The sequence below is a fragment of the Orcinus orca genome, chromosome 13 (genome assembly GCF_937001465.1).
Source record: "Orcinus orca chromosome 13, mOrcOrc1.1, whole genome shotgun sequence".
Classification (NCBI taxonomy): Eukaryota; Metazoa; Chordata; class Mammalia; order Artiodactyla; family Delphinidae; genus Orcinus; species Orcinus orca.
This window is the reverse complement of record NC_064571.1, coordinates 47,005,769-47,029,473: the sequence shown is the minus strand read 5'-3', so window position 1 is coordinate 47,029,473 and position 23,705 is coordinate 47,005,769. Positions and strand designations below refer to the sequence as shown.

General features: G+C 38.7%; 3 protein-coding genes and 1 long non-coding RNA gene across 11 annotated transcripts in view; 2 read left to right on the top strand and 2 right to left on the bottom strand.

The window, feature by feature from the left end:
- ERLEC1 (endoplasmic reticulum lectin 1) overlaps window positions 1-4,902 on the top strand; it is a 36,688-nt gene extending 31,786 nt beyond the window's left edge. For 3 of the 7 annotated variants that reach the window (XM_049695976.1, XM_033417843.2, XM_049695974.1), the window contains 5 exons: window positions 304-428; window positions 1,906-1,983; window positions 2,303-2,378; window positions 3,770-3,855; window positions 4,647-4,902. In XM_049695976.1, the coding sequence (XP_049551933.1) occupies window positions 304-428; window positions 1,906-1,983; window positions 2,303-2,378; window positions 3,770-3,855; window positions 4,647-4,662 (381 nt within the window). In that variant the 3' untranslated portion in view covers window positions 4,663-4,902. Of the gene's footprint in view, window positions 1-303; window positions 429-1,905; window positions 1,984-2,302; window positions 2,379-3,592; window positions 3,746-3,769; window positions 3,856-4,646 lie in introns of all 7 variants that reach the window. The other 4 variants (XR_007470856.1, XM_049695975.1, XM_049695977.1 and 1 more) reach the window with 4 other exon arrangements.
- Window positions 1-23,705, bottom strand: part of ASB3 (ankyrin repeat and SOCS box containing 3) — a 155,092-nt gene that overhangs the window by 127,004 nt on the left and 4,383 nt on the right. For both annotated transcript variants that reach the window (XM_049695965.1, XM_049695964.1), the window contains exon 2: window positions 17,754-17,833. In XM_049695965.1, coding sequence (XP_049551922.1) covers window positions 17,754-17,833 — 80 coding nt within the window. The remainder of the gene's footprint in view (window positions 1-17,753; window positions 17,834-23,705) is intronic.
- On the top strand, window positions 8,397-15,990 carry LOC117199168 (uncharacterized). The gene is made up of 2 exons (XR_004480350.2): window positions 8,397-9,723; window positions 10,464-15,990. It is a non-coding gene; the product is annotated as an uncharacterized LOC117199168 (long non-coding RNA).
- On the bottom strand, window positions 19,126-23,617 carry GPR75 (G protein-coupled receptor 75). Its single transcript, XM_049695973.1, has one exon. The coding sequence runs from the start codon at window positions 23,522-23,524 to the stop codon at window positions 21,902-21,904; it is 1,623 nt and encodes a 540-aa protein (XP_049551930.1). The 5' UTR covers window positions 23,525-23,617; the 3' UTR covers window positions 19,126-21,901.

The window sequence follows — 23,705 nt, the reverse complement described above, 5'->3', positions numbered from 1 at the left end:
AGCCTGTGCTCCGCGACGGGAGAGGCCACAACAGTGACAGGCCCGCGTACCGCAAAAAAAACAAAAAACGACATCAGGACCTAACCTGACTAGAAAGTACTAGTTTCATAATTCAGAGAAACAAGGAGTAAAGAATAATGAGCTCAAATTTCTACTAATTGAGAAGTTTGACTAACATTATCACGTCTAAACATAGATATCCAGTGTGCAGATGAGGATAAGATCTGTAGCTTGTAAGCCATCAGCATAAATGTCACCTTGATGTCAAGCATGCATTGTCACAAATATTTTTTTATATATTAGGACAAGGATAGTGGGAAAACCTCTGTGGTTGTGGGGACATGGAACCAAGAAGAACATATTGAATGGGCTAAGAAGAATACTGCTAGAGCCTATCACCTTCAAGACGATGGTACCCAGACAGTCAGGTAAATATTAACTTTATTTGCCTTTAGATCTTAGAATATTTAAAACTCAGGATACTGAAAAACATAAATTTAAAGTAAAATATCTGGTCAGCTTTTCTCAGGGACATTTTTTAAGTTAGTTTTCTTTTCTAGAGGGAACAACATAGTGTAATAGTTAAGAGCACAGTTTCGGAAGTCAGATACCCTGTATTCAAATACTGGCGATTCACTTACTACCTTGGGCAAATTATGTAATCTTCGTAAGCCTCACTTTTCTTGTCTAGTAGTATTTGCCTCAGAGAATTGTCTAGTAGTATTTGCCTCAGAGAATTGTTATGACATTTAAATGAGGTAATTCATGTAAAGTGTAGTGCCTGGCAATTGCATGAAATAAACGTTGGCTGCTGCCTTTGACAGTGGTGGTGGTGTATAGTAATGAGAGTGGTGGTGGTGCTAGTAACACTGGTACAATTCCAGGTATTAGGTCTAAGGCTGTTATAAACATTTTCCCCCTTCATGTGTAATCGCTACCACTTTAAGTTACTTAACTCTATTTAAATATACTCCAGCATTTCCCTTTGTTACTTAAAGTGGGGTAATGGTTGAAAATTGTTAAACAATGGTTTTTTGAAGAACTACCTCACATCTCTTTTGGGCTATTAGGTTTATCTTGTTATAGCAGAAGTAAATTAATCTCTTATTTCCCAAGAATAACTAAACTTTAGCTTTTCTTATAGTCCATTACCCAGTGAATTTTAAATTATTCATTCTTTTTCCTTCTCAGATGTTAACTTTGTCCTTCCTAGCATAGATGGTATTGAGAGAGTCTGTTTTCAGAATGTGCCGACTTATTGGACTGACCAAAATCAAAATTAGCAAAATTAAGAGATAGGTATTTAAGTATTAATATACTAAACGGATCAGTTTTTTAAATGTTTATATGTTTCAAGTGAAAATAGCTCATGGTATCATGTGCAACAAATATTGAAGCACAGGAGTGTGAGGCTAGCAAAATTAAAACTTGTCTTTGGTTCCTGCTCTTTGGAATTTATAGCTTAGCTTAGGCTTTACCTTTGTATACCTGCATTACAGTATTTTAATGAGTGGAGCTGAATGGAGGATGGGAAGACAGGGAAACTGTTCCACAAAGGAAACAATATACAGGGCTGGGGAAATGGTTAGCTTTAAAAGAAAACTTTTAAAAGCAATTTAACCTTAACTATTTGTATACAAATAAATTATGTGCAAGTTAAAGATCATTCTTATTAATTAAACCACTAAGAGGTATCTCAACTTTGTATTATTTATAGAAGCTGAAAGACTTTCTCTGTGACATAACCTTAAAAATATGTATTTTTAAGGAGTATTTTATAGTCAGATTTTTTTTTTAACTAATGCAAAACTGATCCCTGTAACCATCTTCTCACCCTACCCATTACAATTACTCTGAATGAGTGAAGTTTTAGTTTAATAAAGCTTGTGTGTTTTTCTGATTCAGGATGGTGTCACATTTTTATGGGAATGGAGATATTTGTGATATAACTGACAAACCAAGACAGGTGACTGTAAAACTAAAGTAAGTTAGACCATCAAATCATGCTTTATGCCTTTCTCTTTAGTCTGCTTCCTATGGACAAAAGATTATATAAATATATAATTATGGATAATTATATTTATTCATAATAATTTATGGATTTGTCATAAAATACTGTTCTATTATAAAATAGTAAAATCATAATTGTTATTTATTTATAAGTTATTATCAAATTAAATTATTTCAATTATTTATTAAATTATACAGAACCACTTACAAGGCATTTTTATCCTTGAGAGGAAAACAATTTAAAATAATTTTGTATCGTTTGGACAGTGCCTTAAAGTACTCTCTGTTTTAGGTGTAAAGAATCAGATTCTCCTCATGCTGTTACTGTATATATGCTAGAGCCTCACTCCTGTCAGTATATCCTTGGGGTAAGTGAAAAACTGATACTCAGGAATTCAGTTTGGGGCCACATTTTAATTTTTAGCATTAAGTCTAGAAAGGACCTTCAGTAGTATCCAAAGTTTAATATAGCCCTCATACTACTTGTAAAAATTGACATTTTTTAATTGAGGTATAATTTACATAAAGTAAAATGCAAAGTTCTTAAGTGTTGAGTCTGATGGGTTTTGACAGTTTTATATACCCATTTAACTATTACCCAAAACAAGGTATCTATCACTGCAGAAAATTTTCTTATACCCCTTTCCTGTCAATACCCCTCAATTCCCAAAGATACTCCTTTCTATTTTCTGATACCATAGATCAGTTTTACCTCTTTTTTGATTCCATATGAATGGGATCATATAGTCTATAATGTTTTATGCCTGGCCTCTTTGACAAAGCATGTCTTTTAGACTCAGCCTTTGTTTTCATCATTTTACTCCTGCCAGCAATATATGAGAGTCCAATTGCTCCACATCCTTACCAATATTTGGTGTTGTCAGTCTTTTTTATTTTAGCCATTTTAGTGATTTTAATTTGCATTTCCCATATGAAAAGTGTTGTTGAAACCTTTTCATGTGATTATTCATCTGTATACCTTCTTTGGTGAAGTGTCTGGCCAAGTCTTTTTAAAGAAAAAATTATTCTGATACAAAAACAGTAAGGAAGACTTTATTCAGGACTGTTGCCACAAGTGTCAAGACTATCATAATAGGGGAGAGAGAGTCAGCTCATCTCCAAATACAGCAAAGACAGCCAGGGATACATAGTCAACAAGCAGAAATGGGGTGTTGGGGAGTAGTCATTGTATGGCAAATTACTAAAAGGAGACATCGGGGGTAGGGGATTCTTGCTAAACTGACTTAACAGAATTATTGCTGAAGGCTGGCCAGGAAGATCAGATATCAAAAGTGAGAGAGGAGGAATTTGATCAGATATGGAGGGTGATTTAGATATTCAGAGTGAGGGATTCTCTCTAAACTGACTTATCCGAATTACTGCTGCAACTGGACTTGGCAGGCCCAGGAACAAAAAGAGGCCTAGTCAAAAAGAGGGCTCAGGGGAGCCTTACTATTTGGTCAAGGAGAGAGTCTTTCTCAGTCTTTTACCCATTTTTGTTGGTGTTGTCTGTCTTATTATTATTTATTTCTAGGAGTTCAAATATATAATGGACATGAGTTTTTTTCTATTTTAATTGCAGATTTTTCCCCTGATGTCTTGACTATTCTTTTTTCTTACTGTCTTTTGATGAGCAAAAGTTTATTTGATGAAGTTCATTTTATCAATTTTTTTCCCATTTTATTGCTAATGATTTTTTTGTTTTAAGAAATTTTGCCACCCCAAAGTCATGAAGGTATTATCTTCTACTTCCTTCTAGAAATATGGTTCTACCTTTGGTTATGCGATGCGTAAGGGTGGTTTTCCTTGTTATTTATCCTGGTTGGAGTTCACTGAGCTTCTCAGGTTTGTGGGTTGATATAATTCATTAGGTTTGGAAAAATTTTGGCCATCATCTTTTCAAAGATTTCTTCTGCCCCACCTTTTTTCTATTTCTGGGACTCTGATTAAACATGTTAGTTTGAGGTTGTCCCCAAATCTCAGGCCCTTTATTTTATTCTTACCTTCTTTGTTTCAATTTAGGTCATGTCATTTCTATTGAATTGTCTTCAAGTTCATTGAGTCTTTCCTCTGCTGTGTCCTGTCCACCTCTTTGAATGAATTTGTATCTGATGTATTTTTCTTTTCTAATATTTCCATTTGGTTCTTTTTTATGGCTTCATTTCTGCTAAAATCCCCCATCTATTCTCACATGTTGTCTACCTTTTCCACTATTTCCTTCATTATATTTATTATAGTTATCTTAAATCTGATCATTTTAACACCTGGCCCATTTTTGGATTGTATTTTTTTTTTACCTTTTCCTGAATTGTACAACTTATTATGTTGCCATATTCTGCTACTTTTTTGTTATATAAGACCTAGCTATGTATTTCTCTCTCATTCTTGTCCTTTACTTCTTTTCTCATCTCTTTTACTTAAAGATAAAAATACCTTCTCTACCTATCTGGTATTTTATTTGGATGACTAAATGTTTTCTAAAAAGCTCAATTTGTAGAAATAACATTGTATGGTTTATCCAAAACAAGGACTCGTATACATTTATCAAATTTATAGGTATTCATTCAGCAGAAAAATACTGAATAAAGTATTCAGCTTAGCAGCTTTTTAATGGTTTTATTGTTGTTGTTCTTTAGGTTGAATCTCCAGTGATCTGTAAAATCTTAGATACAGCAGACGAAAATGGACTTCTTTCTCTCCCCAACTAAAGGGTAACGAAGTTCAGGGGAAAAAAAAGATCATTGGAAGTCATGATGATTTGTCTGACCATATGTCCCATTATAGAGCTCTCAGTCATTGGACTGCATCTAAAGGATTGTATAAAAGGACTCTCAACCACTTTGTGAATATGTATGTGTACATAAGAGGTTATTGATAAACTTCTAAGGCAGACGTTTTGTTTCACCTTTTTCATTTTTGTTGTGTCTTATGAACTGATTGTGTGTTTTTCTTTGCTTGGATAATGTGATTCCAAAATAAATCCTGTCCAAGCAATTTAGAGTCCATCCTAATGAAATGTCATAATCATTGTACCTCTTGAAAGTTTTTAAATAATAGATTTATTATGTAAATTATAGTATATACACTAGCTAATAAAGTAAGGATAATGAAGAAAGAAATTGACAGGAGGTTGTTTAAATGAGAGACTGTGTTAAATATGTAATTTCTAGTGCCTGAAATCCTTTCAACAAATTTCTATTTAGCAACCGCTCTCTACCAGGTATTAAACTAGAAACTGGACACACAGTAAAGCCTCACATATAAGTTTTCTTCTCCTCTGTTAATCTCAAGAAACTCTTATTTACAATAGATTGCTTCTCTCTCAGAACTTTTATCTGTTTCTTTCTCCTTGATATGAGTGTGTTTCCCCAAAAAATATGTACCTGGTATAGACAGTCGGTGATTCTTCTCTTTCGATTTAGAATGATTTATCTTAACAAAACACACTGTGCTGGCTATCCTTTGTACTTGCCTACTATATACTACAGATTTTAGTTCCGGACAGTTTTATAGCACAATATTTATTTTAAAGTGAATAAAATGTCCACAAGCAGTGTTGTCATGTAGTCAATGGCACATTATACAGTTTCTTTATTTTCTCCATTACTCTGTTTCACATAACATCATCCTGTTGTATTTTGGACATACATGTCTAAATAAGGGCAGAAGAGTACCCATAAGATACTTTCCTTTTCCTCCTTCTCAGCAGTTCTGGTCAAAGATATTTTAGTTTGAGAAAAGGTTAATATAATTGACTATTGGAAGGCTATCTATAGATTTTAGTAGGAAGCAGCACATGTAGAAATAGCATGTACTTCGAATTCGAACCGAAATCCAGATACTCTCTTTAACGTACTAGCTGTGTGATCCTAGACAGCAGTTAACCACTTCGAGCCTCACTTCCTCTATTGTAGAGAGACTACTTATTACTTCATAAGGTGGTTGTATCAGTGCATTAATTTTCTCTGTATATAAAAAGCCTAGCAAGTTCCCAATAAGTGTTAGTTTATTTCCTAATATCTCCCTTGTCTCCTATTAACATAATAAGATCAGAGACCAAAGCCATTAAAATTTAATTCTTTAATAAAGTATAGAATTATATTTACTATATCAATTAATTAAGACAAACAGGTTTACTTTCACATTTAGATTATAGGTATAGGAGAGGAGAGAGAACTGTGAAAGCTTAGTGCCAAAAAAATACTTGGGGAATATTTAGGCCAAACTCTTTCTTTTGTAAGAGAGGGGGGAAAAATCTGAAAAACTGTATTAGGATAGTTTACTACAGAAGATTCTTAAAAATAGAAGTCATAATAAAAACTAAGTCAGCCTTCTGTCTTGGCTAACAGCTTAAACTTCTTTGAGAGGAAGGCTAGGCCAGGTATCTCTATAGCCCTTCTAAATCTTGGGTCCCCTATCACTAATCTATGAAGTTTTTTGATCTCTAAATTGTTTGTTGCTACCTCGATTGTGCAGCCATTCTTCTATATTAGTAGACAGGAAAAAGGGCTCAGCTACAATATGCCTAATGTACTTTGAGAAGTCTTTCTCAAAGTGGAATCTCTATTAAGGTGGGTGCTAAATCAGATTCTTTAGCCCAGAGCCTAAGACTCTACATTTGAATATGTTTCCTGAGTGATTCTCTTTATTTTAAATAAATTCTCCAGTGATCGAGGATCACTGTGACTCAGGCACTTCACTTTTAACAATTTCACACATACTAACCCTCCTGACTGGGGTTTCAGGGAAATAACTAGTAGCTCATTTTACAGGAAGATTGTGACATGGAGACTTTTTTTCCCCCCCTTTTTTCAGCTTTACCTGCTTTTTTTCAAGATACCACTAGATGGGGCCTTGTTTATATCCTTGTATCCTTGATTAAAGGGACTTCGGCAACAAAGGGCAACAAATTATCTCAGCTAAACTGAATAGTAAGCTTTGTGTACAGTCTTGGTGAACTATCCTTTTCAGTCAGTCTGATATACAAAAAGGCCTGACCTGATTTGTGACAAAGCTTAAACTTCATAGTACATAATCAGGCCAAATTATTGACCCAGTAGCACCAAATAGCTAACATAAAAGGTCAATCTAAAAAGGAAAGTAAGAATCAAGATTTGAATTTTGAATAAATAGTATTTGCAATCAGAGTTTCAAATGAAAATAAATATCAGCTATACTAGAAAGTGATTTTAAACTTTCTTACTAGTGTTGGGTAATTTTACTTACCAGGGCTTACATTTCCATTTGAACATACAAATAGAACTATTTTCATATGTGTGTATGTTATATGTTATGATGAGCTGTTGAGGCAAAAGTTTTCAAAATATATTGCCATGGTGACATGGCTTAAAAGAAAATCCATTTCTCCATTTCTTTTTTTCAGTTGTTTGACAGGGGTGGTAGAGAAACCATGGACCACTACGTACCAAAAGCATGCTTTATTTCAGTTGCCAGTAGTCTCAAAAGTAGGTTGTACAAGCAGGCGAGATGATCCAGTGGATTACGGGAAGAAAATACTAGAAATTCTACTAATTTTTCATCTGCAAAAGAGGAATTAAGCTTCACTAATATTTAATATGTGGACTGACACTGGTGCACACAGTCATTCATGAATCAGGTTTCATGTAATAAAACACAAAAGATCCTGAGGGGAAGAGTGGGTGTTACATGTGTAGAGGAGTTGGTGGGGATACAATTACTCTTTACTTTTACCATATTACAGCATTGTAGAGTAACTAAATTAATACCTCCATCACCTTTCAGAAAATTGAATTGTCACTTAAAATATTAGCATCGAGACCACACAGGTATATAACCAATCAGAATTAAGGTGAGAGGTTAACAGGTTACTTTCATCAGTCATGGCTTCAATCACTGTGATCCTGGTATCTTACAAGTCTTCTCTATTAGTAATAACACAGTATACTAATGCTTTTTTGCAGTGTTTAGGAAGAATGAGCATGTTTTCCTCGCTTGCTTTCGAAAGAACTACAGTCTGAAGAATAGAATTCCACTCTTTAACACCTAAAGAAAATAAAGGCAGGCCTGACAGTCTCAAAACTTATAAAATGCAAAGAAGAAAGTCAGAATTACTAACAAATGGAATATAGGGCTTGTAGTGTTTTGCATCCACACATATTTGTAAACTTTTAAGAATTTTAGAATTTTTTTTTTTTTTTTTTTTTTTGCTGTACTTGGGCCTCTCACTGTTGTGTCCTCTCCCGTTGCGGAGCACAAGCTCCGGACGCGCAGGCTCAGCGGCCATAGCTCATGGGCCCAGCCGCTCTGCGGCACGTGGGATCCTCCCAGACCGGGGCACGAACCCATGTCCCCTGCATCGGCAGGCGGACTCTCAACCACTGCACCACCAGGGAAGCCCCAGAATTTTTTATATTTGAAACAAAAAGTGTGCATCAAAAGCAAGTGAATCAAGCAGAAGTTCTGGAAATGGTAATCATCTCAACTATGGAAGATGCTTGTGAGACTATGAAATAATGCTAAACATCTCACATCTAATCATATACTACATTATATATTTCAAATATGTTAAATTGCTTTCCAGCACCTTTCAAAAGAATAAATTATGCTCTGCCTGAATTTAAGAAAAAATATCGCTTTCTGTATATTTGCCCGAAGCACAAACATAATTTTCATTTTGTAAATATATAATACTAAAAATCAAACGTCCTTGAAAATCCAGCAAAGTAGATTGTAAAACCCAGTAAGTCAAATCTGCTTTACTATCTAAATTCACTCAGTAATACAGCCAAAAATAGTGAACTTTGTTGGGTTCTAAAAGCTTCTGTGTCCTCAATAAAATACTAGTTTGCCAATTAATCACCAGTGGTCTTTAATAGCAGTAAAAACCAATTTACTCATTTAAGAATTCTATCAGAGGTCCAAATATTATCCCATAGATTAGAAAAATATTAATAATTGGTCAAGGAGATTGGAAGTTGTTTTTCCCCTAGATTAGTTTTCCATACTTATAGTTATTAATATTCTTAAGCCATCTTGCACTTCCCTGGTGGTCCAGTGGCTAAGACTCCATGCTCCCAGTGCAGGGGGCCCAGGTTCGATCCCTGGTCAGGGAACTAGATCCCACATGCCGCAACTAAGAGTTCACATGCCGCAACTAAAGATCCCACGTGCCATGACTAAGACCTGGTGCTGCCAAATAAATAAGTATTAAAAATATATATATATATTCCTAAGCCATCTTGAGAAATCATTTGTTGGAAAAACTTTCATTAACCACCTCCAAGAAAGGGTTTCACCCCCAAAAAGCCAGTTGTGAACAATCTCGTGTCATTATTCTTTGAATTTCAGATAACAGGCTATCCCAGACTCTTCTTTTATAAAAATAAAAATGACAGCTGTCACTTCTTGAACATTTATTAAATAGTAGGCACTATGCTAAACCCTTCACATACCCTATGTTCACAATCCTGTGAGGTAGGTTTACTATCGTTAACTCACAGGTAAGGAAAATGAGGCTACAAGAACTGAACTAAACTACAGTGGGCTGAGCCAACAGTTGAATCAGTTTAAATTCCAGAGTCCATGTTTGTAAATAATATGCCATAGTGCTTTCTATTCACAGAGCATCTGCCCCATTAACCACTCTCGGTTATCATCTTCCACCAGAGAGAACACACCGAGGGACTCAGCAAAATGTCCTGTAAGATGAGGGAAATGACTGATTTTGTCCTGGTAACGTATGACACCCATTTTTTTCCATATATTATTTTTATCATGGAACTCCACTAACTTTTCTTAAGCTAATGCCACCCACAAATCGGGCAAATGAAAGTTCACTAACAAGATTAAAGTGTTACCTTGGAGATTCTGGCTTGGTTAAATGCCATCAAACCCTACCTTCTTCGATAATCCTCCTGTGATGGTAAATGATGCAAGTGCAGTGACGATTTATCTAGATCCAGATTGCATTTATGATTAAATGATAAAAAGAATTCCTTTATCTTTTATTTGTTGGAGTAAAGAATATGTCTTAATTTTGTTTCTTCTCAGACCTTGCATAAAATTGACACTCAACAAATATTTGCTGAATAAATGAACCTTCATCCTCTCTTCCCCAACTACTCCAATTCCCACGGGTTTCCTAACAGTCCTTATTATTCAGTGTTTGGTGCTTGGAGGAAAAAAATGTTTTCCTCAGTTTTACAATGGTTGGGAAAGAAAAAGGAGTAGAATTATTGATTTGTTCCATCTGTATTCCTTTTCACTCAGGTTCCCCCCAACATTGTTTAATTTTTTGCTGCTTTACACTGCTTTCCCACGGTCCCATATGTTGCTTCTCCTTCCTAACAGGAGTACAGTGTCTTTGCCTCCTTATTGTGTTTCATTTCTCCCACTAGTGGGCAGTGATTGAGTAAAGTTCCTGATCTCAAAGGTTAAGAAAATTAATTTTTTTTTTTTTTTTGGCCATGCAGCTTGCAGGATCTTAGTTCCCCAACCAGGGATCAAACCTGGGACCCTACAGTGAAAGCACCAAGTCTTAACTACTGGACCACCTGGGAATTCCCAAGAAAATTCAATTTTCAGTCTCCAACTCCATGTACTGAAAACATGCCAGTTCTGAGGTACTCTGAACTCCTCAAAGAAAGTGTCTAAGATTATGGTTCTCTGTGAAGAATACAATTCCCAGTCATATCTTTCCTCAGAGTAATATAAATAAAATCAGTTCTTACAATTTCTTTGACATACGTTGTTGCTAAACCCAAGCAAATGAGCAAGAAACTTTCATAAGCCCTTCCTAACGTCAGATATGAAATGTATTGAACCTGAAGCATTTATACAGGTTACAAAACCTATCCTAGTACCACGGCCCCAGAAGACAGGCATAAAGCACCCTCTGTGACTCGCTCTACTTTTTAAGGCCTACCTGGCATCTGAACAAAGTACATTTTGCAAAAATCAGGCTTTGCATGAAAATCAAGGTTCCCACAGTTGAAAGATCTCCCACTCATCAGCATGCTACAAGCAGCTGAAGGTTTGGAAAAGTGTCAAAAAAACAAACCTTCACAGAAATGGAACTCAGAGAAACAAACTGAACCAGCTAAGTGTATTTATTTATGTTTTATCAGAATTATCTCTTTATTGGGGTAAAGGAGTGAAAATTCAGTAATTTGTCCATAAACAATAAAGTGATATTTTTACTTTGGTAAAATTAATCTCAAAGGCACTGTACCTAAACAGATTGCCTGTTAACTATCTCTTATGGAAAGCAGAATTTCACTAAATCTGCACCTTTATTGAAATTGTCATCTGCTTTAAAGTAACTGGTATCGTCCCTTCTGTCCCTCCAAGAACCAGTTACCCCTTTTCTCCTTAACTCCTTTGTGGTTGCTGAAGAGTTTGCTTTTATCCTCAGAGTCCTCAGGCTGCATTATGAGCCAAGAAATTCGAATGAGAATGAATGCAGGTTGTCTGGCAGCTCCTGGGCAGCCAGGGTGGCCACTTGGGAAAAGATGCCCTTAGAGATGGTCTCCTGAGTAAACAGAAACGCTTTGTAGTCCTCCTAAATCAAGACCCATATCCCCTTTCATTAGAGTCCTGCTGATAGTCATCCTGGGAATATAGAGAGGGATACAGAAAGTAACAAACATGGGGAAATTGTAAGCCAGCCAGATAGATATCTGGGTGGACATCACTTTCAGGCTTTATCCGTTCAGTCATTTATTATATGATTCATTTATTCAACAGTCATCACTGGAAGCCCACCAGGGCCAAGGACTAATAGTTACTAGGGATACGGTGCTGATCAAAATAGACAGTCTTTGCCTTATTACAGCGTTTTTCTAATGGAGACAGCCAGTAAACAATTATATGTAACTATTATGAACTGAAGTGTGCCCCCCAGCCCCCAAAATTCATGTTTGAAGCTATAACCCACAATGTGACTGTATCTGGAGATAAGGCATTTAAGGAGGGAATTAAGGTTAAATTAGGTCACAAGGGTGGGGCCCTAATCTGATAGGACTGGTGTCCTTAGAAGGGGAAGAGACACCAGAGACCCCCTAAACTTCTCCCTCCATGCACATACAGAGAAGAGGCCACATGAGGACACAATGAGAAGGCAGCCTTCCACAAGCCAGGAAAAGAGACCTCACAAGAAACCAATCCTGATGGCATTTTGACCTTGAACTTCTAGCCTCCAGAATTGTGAGAAAATTAATTTCTGTTATTTAAGCCAGTTAGTCTGTGGTATTTTGTTATGGAAGCCCGAGCAGGCTAATACAGTAGCATAATGTTGGGTAATGATAAGAATCATGAAGAAAATAAAGTATGGCAGAAGGATATATAGTGATGGGGTGGAAAGCTATGTTGAACATGGAAACTAGGAAAGGCCCTGGGGGAAGATCATTCCAGGCTGAAGTATTCCTGGGGGAATTAATTCCCTGACATGAGAACAAAATGGAGGCGTGCAAGAAATAGCCAAAAAGGCTGTGTAGCCCAAGCACATTAGGCAGAGTACACATGAAAGGAAATGAGGACAAAGAGGAAACCAGGGTCCAGATTATTAGGGCCATGTAGGCCATAGCAAGGACTTCAGATTTTGTTCTAAGTGGGATGGAAAGCTGCTGGAAGGTTTTAAGCAAGAGAGTGACAAATATGATTTACTTTAAAAGGGTCACAGACACAGAGGAAGGAGACTGTGGGAGAGAAAGACTGGAAGGTGGGAGAATGGTTATGAGGCTAGTTTAACAGTCCAGGTGAGAGATGGTGGGGGCATGGGCTAGAAGGGATGGGGTTGAAGGAGGTGAGAAAGAGTTGGATTCAGAGTATATTTTCAAGATAATTGAGGATTGCTCTATCAATTAGATGTGGCATGCAAGAGAAAGAAAAGAATCAAGGGCCCTGACTGAGCTGTGCACTGGTCATTGCGGTGCTGTTTACTGAGATGATAAAACAGCAGGAGGCACAAGTTTGTGGGGAGCGGGTTTGAATCAAGAGTTCAGTTTTGTACATGTCTATTAGACATCCAAGTGGAGACGTTGAATAGACAATTGGATAGACCAGCATGGAGTTCAGGGAGGGTTAGGATTAGAGAGATAAAATGAGTGTCATCAGCATTTAAGTGGTATTGAAAGACTGAATATCGTTAATCACTGCCAGCACCTGCTTCTCAATTTACAGATCCATATTTAGGGGTGGGAGAGGAAGTAGGGAGCTATTTTCCTATCTTTCTGCTCCTCCTTTCCCTTCTTCATCCCCTCAAAAATTACAACATCTGGCTTCAAGCCCTCACTTCAAGAAGACTTCACACTTGGGCCGGTGTTGCTGACTGGTATACACTGAAGCACATTCCCCAGTCACCTGCTGAGGCAGAGTCCTCCCACTGGTGGAGCTTGGCTGCTTTGGCTGTGGTTCTAAGCTCAGTCTAGGCCTGCCCTCTCTAAAGCCTGGATCCCTGGAGGAGGTGAGCCTTTTTCCCTGACCGCCAACCTGCCTCTCCTCACCATTCCACAGACCTGGTGTCTTCACTGACTCTCGGCCGGCCTTCAACTCCAGTAGGGAGGCAGTGAGAGCAAATCTCTTTTACGGGACCGTAGACTTCTTTCAGTAATGAAGAAGAAAAACAACTGCTTTAAGTGAATAAGGGAGAGAACGCCTACTTCTGGGAGTCAAAAGTCCCACTGTAGTTTCCATGTATCATTGCCACTAAACTGAGTGAAGAGGACAACCTTGAAAGGGGAGCCTCCATAATCTGGCCTGGCTAGGTTATGGAGAATTACTCAAGAATGAGCCCAAAGTCAGATCTGGTGGGAACCTGAACCTGCCAGCACCCAGGAGTGCTACTGGTGGCCAAGTGTAGAGATCTTCAGACTGGGGTGCAAGTATCTTGAGCATGAAAAAGGGATCCAGTTTATAGATGCTCATTTTCAGGGACCTACAACTGAGCTGTCTGAGAAGGCTACTGTGCCTTACTCTTTTAAGACCTCATGCTGCCCTTTCATTACTGCCCCTTCCCACTTTAGAAAAGAATTCCCACCTGGAATCTTATGAGGCCACTGCTTCTGGAAGTAAAGAGTTCCTAACCAAGGAACTATTTAAAATCTTAGTTTTAAAGAAAGATCCTTAAAGTATTTATCAAGGGACCATAATTTTGTGTTTTCCCCTAGCTTATACTAAACACCATATATCACCAATTCTAAGATAAGCATTTTTTCACATTGTAACCTCTCTGAAATTGGTGTATCTTACCATCATGTAAGCCCAGTGGTTGCTGTTATTACCTGCACTTGTGCATTTTCACAATCAAAACTTGTAGAATGCATATTGGACATATAATGGAGCACTTTTTTATCACCTAAGAAGCAGAGCTGTGGGGCGAAAGTGGACAGTGGGTGGTGAATCAAATGAGGTTAACAATATTCCTAAAGCAGAAGACAAATTCTTTTGTCTAGAAAGACTCTCTAGGTCAAGTAGATGAGTTTCTAAATTTAAACCTATCACCCAGAGATACATTCCTTGTTGCCAATTTTGACAACTTAAAAAACTTCTGTAAGGGAAGTCTGTAAGGAAACGCTCTATTCCCAGCTCTCTTTCTTATTTGCTAGGTTGACTGAAGGCAATTTTCCTCTACATTACTTTCCTTGAACAGATACAGGTTTATGAGTAATTTCAACAGTATTCATAAAATGAATCTGCTCTTCAAAAGTTTGATGATATGATCATTTCAACAGAAAAAAATAGAAGGTAAAACATGTACATTCCGGTTACAACTATGTACAAATGCATGCGTATATAGTAATAAAGTTCTGAAGTGAATTTTGAGTAATATCTAAAATCTAATTTATTGAATTTTAAAAATAACACTCCCATAGAAACTCCTAACTGACCTCCACTTTAACAACCCAGCAAGTAACAAGTTCTCTCTTCCCTCTATAAACTATTCTGCAGGGTACCCATGCACACCACATGCTAGTAGTCTACTCTCTGTGTATAAGCACTTTTGCTGCCATCTCTCTCCAGATCAAACAAACAAACAAACACAATCAGTAAGAATATAGATTTGAACTATACAATCAATAGGCTTGAACTAATGGACCTGTAGAAAACATTTTACCCAACAAAAAATATACATTCTTGGTACTTCCCTGGTGGCGCAATGGTTAAGAATCCGCCTGCCAATGCAGGGGACACAGGTTCGATCCCTGGTCCGGGAAGATCCCACATGCCACGGAGCAACTAAGCCCGTGCGCCACAACTAGTGAGCCTGTGCTCTAGAGCCCGCGAGCCACAACTACTGAAGCCCGTGCTCCACAACTACTAAAGCCCGCGCGCCTAGATCCCATGCTCCGCAACGAGAAGCCACCGCAATGAGAAGCCCACACACCACAATGAAGAGTAGACCCCACGCGCCACAACTAGGGAAAGCCCATGCACAGCAATGAAGATGCAACGCAGCCAAAAATAAATAAATAAACTTATTTTAAAAAAATACACATTCTTTTCGAGTATACTCAGATCGTTTACATAAACTGTCCATCTACGGGAGCATAAAGCAAATTTCAATTTTCAAGGGTTGGAATCGTATATATCTCATTTGCCACAAGGTCGTTAAGTTAAAAAATCAATAATTGAAATATCATTATTGGAAAATTAAGAGAATCACTTCTAAATAATTTGTGGACCCAAAGAAAAATAATAATGGAAATTAGAGCATATTTAGAACTAAACGATAATGAAAATAATACTGTAGTAAATTGTATTATTGTCCCAAATAGTTTCTAACTTCCCTGTATAAAATTAACATCCCTGACACTTTCTCTGCCTTTACTGTTTTATTTTTCTTCATAGAACATATCACCACATAAAAATCACATATTTGTTTACCTGTTTATCTTCCTTAGCCTAATATAATTGTCATGGGAATAGAAACTTCTCTCTTGTGTTCACCAGTGTATCTCAAGTTCCTGGCACATAGTAGTCAATAAATATCCATTGAATGAATGAATACTGTCATTACTTTATATTTGGGGGTTCTCTTTATCAATGTTAGTTCTCTTCTTTAGTTCTCCTCCGATATTAATGTTGCCATTCCCTTTTTCTTTTTCTTCATGTAAGCTTAATCTACTTTTGCCTCTTAATTTTTACATCAGTTTATCTTTGTTTATCTATTCCAAGCAGCAAATTTTGCATATCTTTTTTTTTTTGGCAGCGCTGTGCAGCTTGTAGGATCCTAGTTCCCCAACAAGGGACTGAACCTGGGTCTTTGGCAATGAAAGTGCAGTCCCAACCACTGGACAGGGAATTCCCTGCATATCATTTTTTAAAAATATTTAGTTAGTTAGTTGCACCAGTTCTTAATTGCAGCAGGTAGGCTCCTTTATTGAAACTTGTGGGATCCTTAGTTGTGGTATGCAAACTCTTAGTTGAAGCATGTGAACTCTTAGTTTCGGCATGCATGTGGGATCTAGTTCCCTGACCAGGGATCAAACCCGGGCCCCCTGCATTGGGAGCACGGAGTGTTAACCACGGGGCCACCAGGGAAGTCCCCTACATATTTTTTTTTTTTTTGGCGGTACACGGGCCTCTCACTGTTGTGGCCTCTCCCGTTGCGGAGCACAGGCTCTGGACGCACAGGCTTAGCGGCCATGGCTCACAGGCCCAGCCGCTCTGCGGTATGTAGGATCTTCCCGGACCGGGGCACGAACCCGCATCCCCTGCATTGGCAGGCGGACTCTCAACCACTGCGCCACCAGGAAAGCCCCTTACATATTTTTAATTCAAGGAATTTTGTCTTTTATAAACGACAGTAAGCATTTACATTTATTTTCTTGCTGTTTTAATTTCTGTAATCCTGCTTTATACTCCCTAAATTTTGTTTTCTTAGTATTTCCTTCCCTCCACTATTTTATAAAAGTTATATATTTTCTCAGACTGTGCAATATGCTAGCGGAGGGCAAAGGGATAGGAAGCAGGGAGTAGTGGAAGTTACAAAATACCAACCACAACTTCCTGATCAGAAGCAAGTAAGGCTTATATTAGCACCCATATTTTCTCCCTTATGAAACATTTCAACCTATTTCTTGTTCTTACCCTGTTTTCTCTGCTACTTTCTATAAGATGTGTTTGTTGGTGGTTATTGGGCTGCACCCCACAGGCCTACAAGGCCTGTGCTTGCCCAGCTTCAAGACTGAAGAGCGAGCCTGGAGTCAGCAACAGAGACATCAGTGTGAGACAGGCTGGGACCTGGGACCCTTTGCTCCAGTGCTGCAACGCTTGCGCCTGGACTAACATCTCCTGGAGCAAGAAAATACTGATACAAAGAAAACTATAAGGGACTAAAAGTAGCTGCTGTCCATGCACAGTTCCGGCAAATTCTAGACAAAAGATACAAAAAGACCAAAAAAAACCCCAACTGCCACTTCTGACGAGCTGGAAGTAAAAACAGGGTGTCGGGAGCAAAAGCAGGGTACTGCACATGCCCCCAGCACTCAATACCAACAAAGGGGTGGGCAAAACACCTAAGCCACCCCTCTGGCCCGACCCCTGGTCACACCCCTACCCTCAACCCCATATAAGGAACCAGCTCCCTCCACCTTGGGGAGTGAGCAAGGGAACTTGTTACTTGTTTTCGCTACCCTCCTGCTGCAACAGAGGCCCCAATAAAGCCTTGCCTGAATTTCTTGACTGGCCTCTTATCAATTTCTATTGACTGGGGAAGGCCTAGAACCCTGGTATCAAATGGTTTAATGGATGGGGGAGCTTACATGTCTGAAGCAAGGTCCTGGAGCGACAGCCCACTGTGTGTGGTGGAGGACGGGCAGGACACGGCAGCAGTCTTCGGTCCCTGTGGGGGGAATTACCAGTTATAGGGGAATTGACATCAGGTGGGCTCATTAGTTACCAGGGAAACCAACAGGGGCATGCCTCTTATCAAGCCTCTCACTGCCCCTTTGATAAGAACAATCACCAGCTGGGGCAAGTTCACAGGAAGGTCAGTCATGTGAACAGGGTGCAGGTGAAGCAGGCACTGGTTGGGCAGGGGATCTACAGAGAACAAGAGAACAGTCATCTTAAGTGGCCTGACCATACAGTGGTAAACTTTACAATTTCATCCTTAGGTTACAGAATATAAAGTTGAGATTTTTGACTGAACCAGAAGAGTAACATTACCGAGGAATAGAATAGTTGATCGGACTTTGCATCTTTCCTCTGGAAGAGAGGAGGCATGTTTTTGTTTAAATGAGAGAAGTTGCATTATTTCAGATGGGAGAGTTGGTGTTCTTTGGAAATATGGCTAAAGGAGCAGCTATAAATGTTGAGCACCAAAAAGATGGACCATTGTGGACGGAGTGGATTGGAACTCAGTATCTGTTCTGAACCTCCTTTTAGTTTACCTTTTTAGTGTAACTACACTTTCCAGATTCACAGAAACTAGGGTTTTAAATGTAAATTGGGTTCTGCCAACTAAATGCCTGGTGCCAAATTTCTTTCTGCGGCACTGCTTTGATGTTTAGCATTTGCTTTGGAGGTGTCAAGAGGGTTAGTTGTAGAGGTTGTGGCAGTGCAGCAGCTTCCTGATCTCTCTGGATGTCTACTTCAACAGGTATCCTTGAAGTCCAAGGTCCAAGGAGGCCTCCTCACTCCTTCCCTTCCTGGCTGTAGCGGAAAAAGCATCTCTGCTGGCTAGTCAGACTGGTACTGTTTATTCTGGAATGTTTCCTGCAGACATGTCATCATAGAGCCTTGACCTTTTAATGATTGAGAAGACATCTGATTTCCGATATTCAGTTCTTTTCTGCTTAAATTAATGTTTTCTGATTCTTAAAACCATGATTGATAAACTGAAATACCCAGAATTCCGTATCTTTTTCCAGATTCATTTCATTTTAAAGAAGTTTTTGAAATGGTTAGGAGTTTTCCCGCTGGGTGATAAACTTAGTTTAGTAAATAATTAACCTTTGGAACTAATTATTCTTGATTGTTCTGAGCACAAATGCATGCTACACAATGTGGTCAAACAAGTTATTTGTCTTTTAAGGAAAAGAACACTCTCTGAGTTTCAACACTGCTATTCTCTGATGGTTTTTAAATGATTGACAGGAAAGTAAAAGTATTGCAGTCTGATGTTCAGAAATGTTAGGTTTTTCATTATTTTTATTTTCCAAACATTAGTTTAAAAGAACATTAAAAGCATCAGAAATACAAATCTGACCTAATGGTTAACATCAGAACAATTTGCATCACAGTAAAGCATCAAGAGAAATAATTAATATACCCTGCTAATTAGTCATATTCAACTGAATTCTCATTACTTTTATAAAAGTTCTCATTTTAGCCCTTATGGAAAAGTTATATATGTCTATTTATATCTTTATCTCCATATAGACATAGATATAGATAGACATATATAACTTATGAAGAGACAAGTTACATATATCTATCTCTGTATCTGTATCTACATATATCTACACATAGACATAGATACAGAGATATAAATATACAGAAAGGCTAAGAATCTAGCCTGCTATGTATTTCATGCAAGTTAAATCAATAATTTCTTGATGAGCATAAAGAGACTGAACACCTCATATGCACATGCTTATTGTCTTTATGCTATGATTTTTACCTCCCAAAGATGGGTCAGATCATCTCAGACTCAGAGGTCACAAAGGAAACCTGTCATTTTTAGTTTTAGAAGTAGAAATTACTTTTTAAAAAATCTTTTATTGAGTCACATTTGAAATGCCTGGCCAAAAAAGAGATTCATACCTTAAAAAGTATGAAATAGGTTCTTGATTGCAATGTTATTACTTATAAAGCTGTTTGGCTTATTGACTTAAATACGAGGTTCTGAATTTAGACAAAAGTTTCATTCCTAATTTGCCACAATTCTTCAAATGATCTTGGGAGAGGATATTCTATTTCTTAATTCTTTGTTAAAAAGAGGTAATATACGAACCTACCTCATGGAAGTATTAATAAATGAAAATAGTGTTGTATTAAAAATATAAAAGCACAGTTGAAATAGGTCATAGTGACTTCCAAAAATAGCATTCAATTACCAAAGGAAAAAAAGAAGAGTGTATATTTTATCTTCTGTTATAAAATTTAACAGCAAAAATAAAAGGACAAGAGAGAGAGAAGGAAAGAAGGGAGAGAGTCCTAAAAGGTGAATTTAACAGCAAAATAAAATCCATATCTCATACTTAAGCCTCGGAAATAGAAATGACTGGTTGATCCTGGAAGGTAAGAGTTATTAGATAAGACTGAGCAGAGTTCTAGCTGAGTACCAGCTGTCTTCTCCATGCGTCTCATGACCTCTGTATTTGGGAACAGCATGGGAGAGGATGCTATAAACTGAACACCTTTCATCCAAGGGACAAAGTACCTTCCAATCTGCAATAACTGTTCTTGAATATAACAATTTATAAAGATAGGTTTTGTATCTTGATGCTCATCTTGTCTAGAAGTTATAGTTCCAAAATTGTATTGAGTTCAAATGCCAACTGTATAATGAAAACATTTTTACATAAAAATATAAGTTTACAGTAGTTATGCTAGGAATCACAGAGTATATAATAAAATTAGTTTAAGTGTAGAAATACTTAATCTATTTTGCCTTATTGCCCATTTCCAGTTTAAGATTCATGGGAGAGAAATAACACAATTAGTTTGAAAACAGATCATCTTAAGAATTTTTCTACCATGGTAATATATAAACAAAGACCAAAAAATTTTTCTAAATAGTTACTTAGATAGTCTTCGTCAGGTTGTTAACAAATCATTCTCACACAGAAGGAAAGCATAGATAGAAACACCCCCATCTCATCCTTATGCCTTCTTGTACATACAAGAGTCTACACACAACAGTCTAGCCTGCTTCCCACATAACAGCACCCTGATGAGATGACCACCGTTAGTGCCTACTACCCCAGGGAGAGCACCCCTCTACTACAGATGCAGTCCTCCTCACTAGGTTTCTTGGGTAAGATCATTCTGAAATAGAATAATTCATTTTTAGCAAGAAAAAACAGACTTCTGCGGTACGCGAGCCTCTCACTGCTGTGGCCTCTCCCATCGCGGAGCACAGGCTCCGGACGCGCAGGCTCAGCGGCCATGGCCCACGGGCCCAGCTGCCCCACGGCATGTGGGATCCTCCCAGACCGGGGCACGAACCCACGTCCCCTGCATCGGCAGGCGGACTCTCAACCACTGCGCCACCAGGGAAGTCCCAGACTTCTTTTTAAAAGAACTATACAGCTACTCAGCTGACACAAAATAATAATGTCTACAATTACAAATGGTAATAATCTTAATACCCTATTCTTAGTTGGCTGTCTTATGAAAAGAAAGTAATGCTTGTGTATTTTTGGTAAAAATAGTTATAGATAATACATTTCTGATTTTCTGCTTTAACAATGTGTTATTTATTCCAGTAAGCCTGCAACCAAAAAAAGTATATTGATCCCAATTCAACACTTCAAAGAGTCAAAATTTATAATTCAGTTAATAAAAATAATGCCTCAGTAAAGATGATACCTTCACGTTCTTTAAAAATTCCAGCTCATACTTACTTCAAAGAACCATAACATTGACTCAAATGACCATAATCAGTTCATTCCCTACTTTAATACAGTAGCATGATCATTCCCTGGCATCTATTTAAAAGTTTAGTACAAAAGATTGGAGCACAGGTCAGGTGTAAAATAATAAACTTTTACATCAACTCTTAAAACGTCAAGAAACTGCAAAGCAAACGAATAGATGCTAATACTTCAGACAAAAGGGAGTCATTAGTGTCAACTGTCTAGGTCTTTAAGTTTTGATGTACCTCTGGTCTCACAGAATTTAAAAAAATCAATTAGTATCAGAAACAAAAACATTTACATAAGATTCTCTAGCCTCCATGACTCTAAACAGAGGGGACTGGAATCTGCTTGGCTGAAGTGCTATCATACTCCTGCATTAAATCATTAGTGGTGTGATAATGCATGGCAATATATGAACTGGCAAATCCAAAAGAATTTACTGGCTGTAAGTTATGTGGGATGCTCTCTTCCTGGGACGGGCTGCTGTTATAGATACTGTAGTACGGCTCAATCCGAGTGTTGATGGGGGTTGAGCTGCTCTGACCATAGTGTTGATGTCCAGCAGACATCTTGGGACTGACCACACTTTCCTTCGAATGACTTGGGCCACAGGCCTGGTCCACAAATTTCTTCTGGGGCTTTGGAGACAACATGTAGGCAGAGTTTGTTTCATGATGGGAGGATTTGTTTCTGTTGACTTCGAGGTTTCCCTTTCCCATGGCTCGAAGTCGAGTCTTCTGTTTGCAGCAGAAAAAACCCAGGCCTATGTACTGCAGACACCACAGTACTTTCCTTCTCAGCCCTGCACTGTTCCGAGAATATATAAAAGGGTTTAATCCTGACTTGAAAAATACAAGCGTAAAACCAAACAGTTCAAACTGGTAAAGGATGAAGCTCCCATTGCTGGACAGAACCACCTGCACCAAGGAGATTCCCAGTGGAAGGCAGCACACCAGGACCGACAGCACAATGATCACACAGGTGACCACTGCCTTGGAATCCTTAGCCGTGGAGAGATTGACAGCCGACACCAGCTGGAGCCGGCTGGCCGCAGGGGTTGGCAGCTGGTTGGGACTCTTGGTGTATCCGTGGGTCTGAACGTGCTGCAGTTTATTGTAATTCTGGTTCCTGTAAAGAGCTGGCATGGTACACTGGATAGGATCTCCACCTCCCTTCACAGGGGCCCCCATGAAAGGCTGTGGTCTGGAAGCATCAACTGTGATCACAGGGGGGCACTTTCTGACTTGAGCATTTTTCCACAGGGTCTGAGCAATCATGATGTAAGACACAGAGACCACAGCAACACAAAAGGTGAAATCGACCACATAGAGAGACAGGATGGCTTTCCCTTCTCGGGCAATCAGACTGGACATGGGAAGGCAGAGGTGGGACTTGCTGGTTTTCAGGGTGGCCAAGGTGGCGAGTGTGAAACTGGTGGCCCAGAGGAGCAGAGTGAGGAGCAAAGTGCAGAGAAAGGAGGCCGTGCGGTTCGGCTGCTTTCCCAACACCATGCGGAGCCGGTGCAGGGCAATCACCGCCACTGTCTTGAGGGACATGATGATGAAGCCGGAGCTGGTGAGGTGGAAGGTGAAGCAGAAAGCATCTGGTATGCCGCTGGCTGAACTGAAGAACAACACGAAGGTGAACATGGGGGCCGTCACGCCACAAATGAAAAGGTCACAGAAGGACAGGTTCAGGACCATGAAATCAAAGTTGGTTCTGAATTTCCTGAAGGCCGGATCAAAGAAGGACAAGAAGACAATGAAGTTGCCGTAAGAGCCCAGGCAGAAGATGATTGCGAGCAGAAAGGTACAGCTCACCAAGGTGGCCGTGTGGATGAGGTCCTGGAGGTCTTCCTGGACAGCAGTGCTGTTTTCTCCCTGGGAGTGAGGCACATGTAGCAGGGTAGTGTTGGGAGCATCCTGAGGGAGGTCTGTTGAGTTCATCTTCAGAGAGAGATGACTTCCTTCTGTGTGAAGGGAGTCAGGGCCTCAACTCACAGATGAGCGATATTTGACAAAAGAGGCCCAAGGCAGAAAAGCCTGTGCACAAAAATGCATACCCAGAAACAGAAAGGAATTAATGGAGAAAGAAGAGTGACCTCATGATCTTTTACAAAAGCACTAG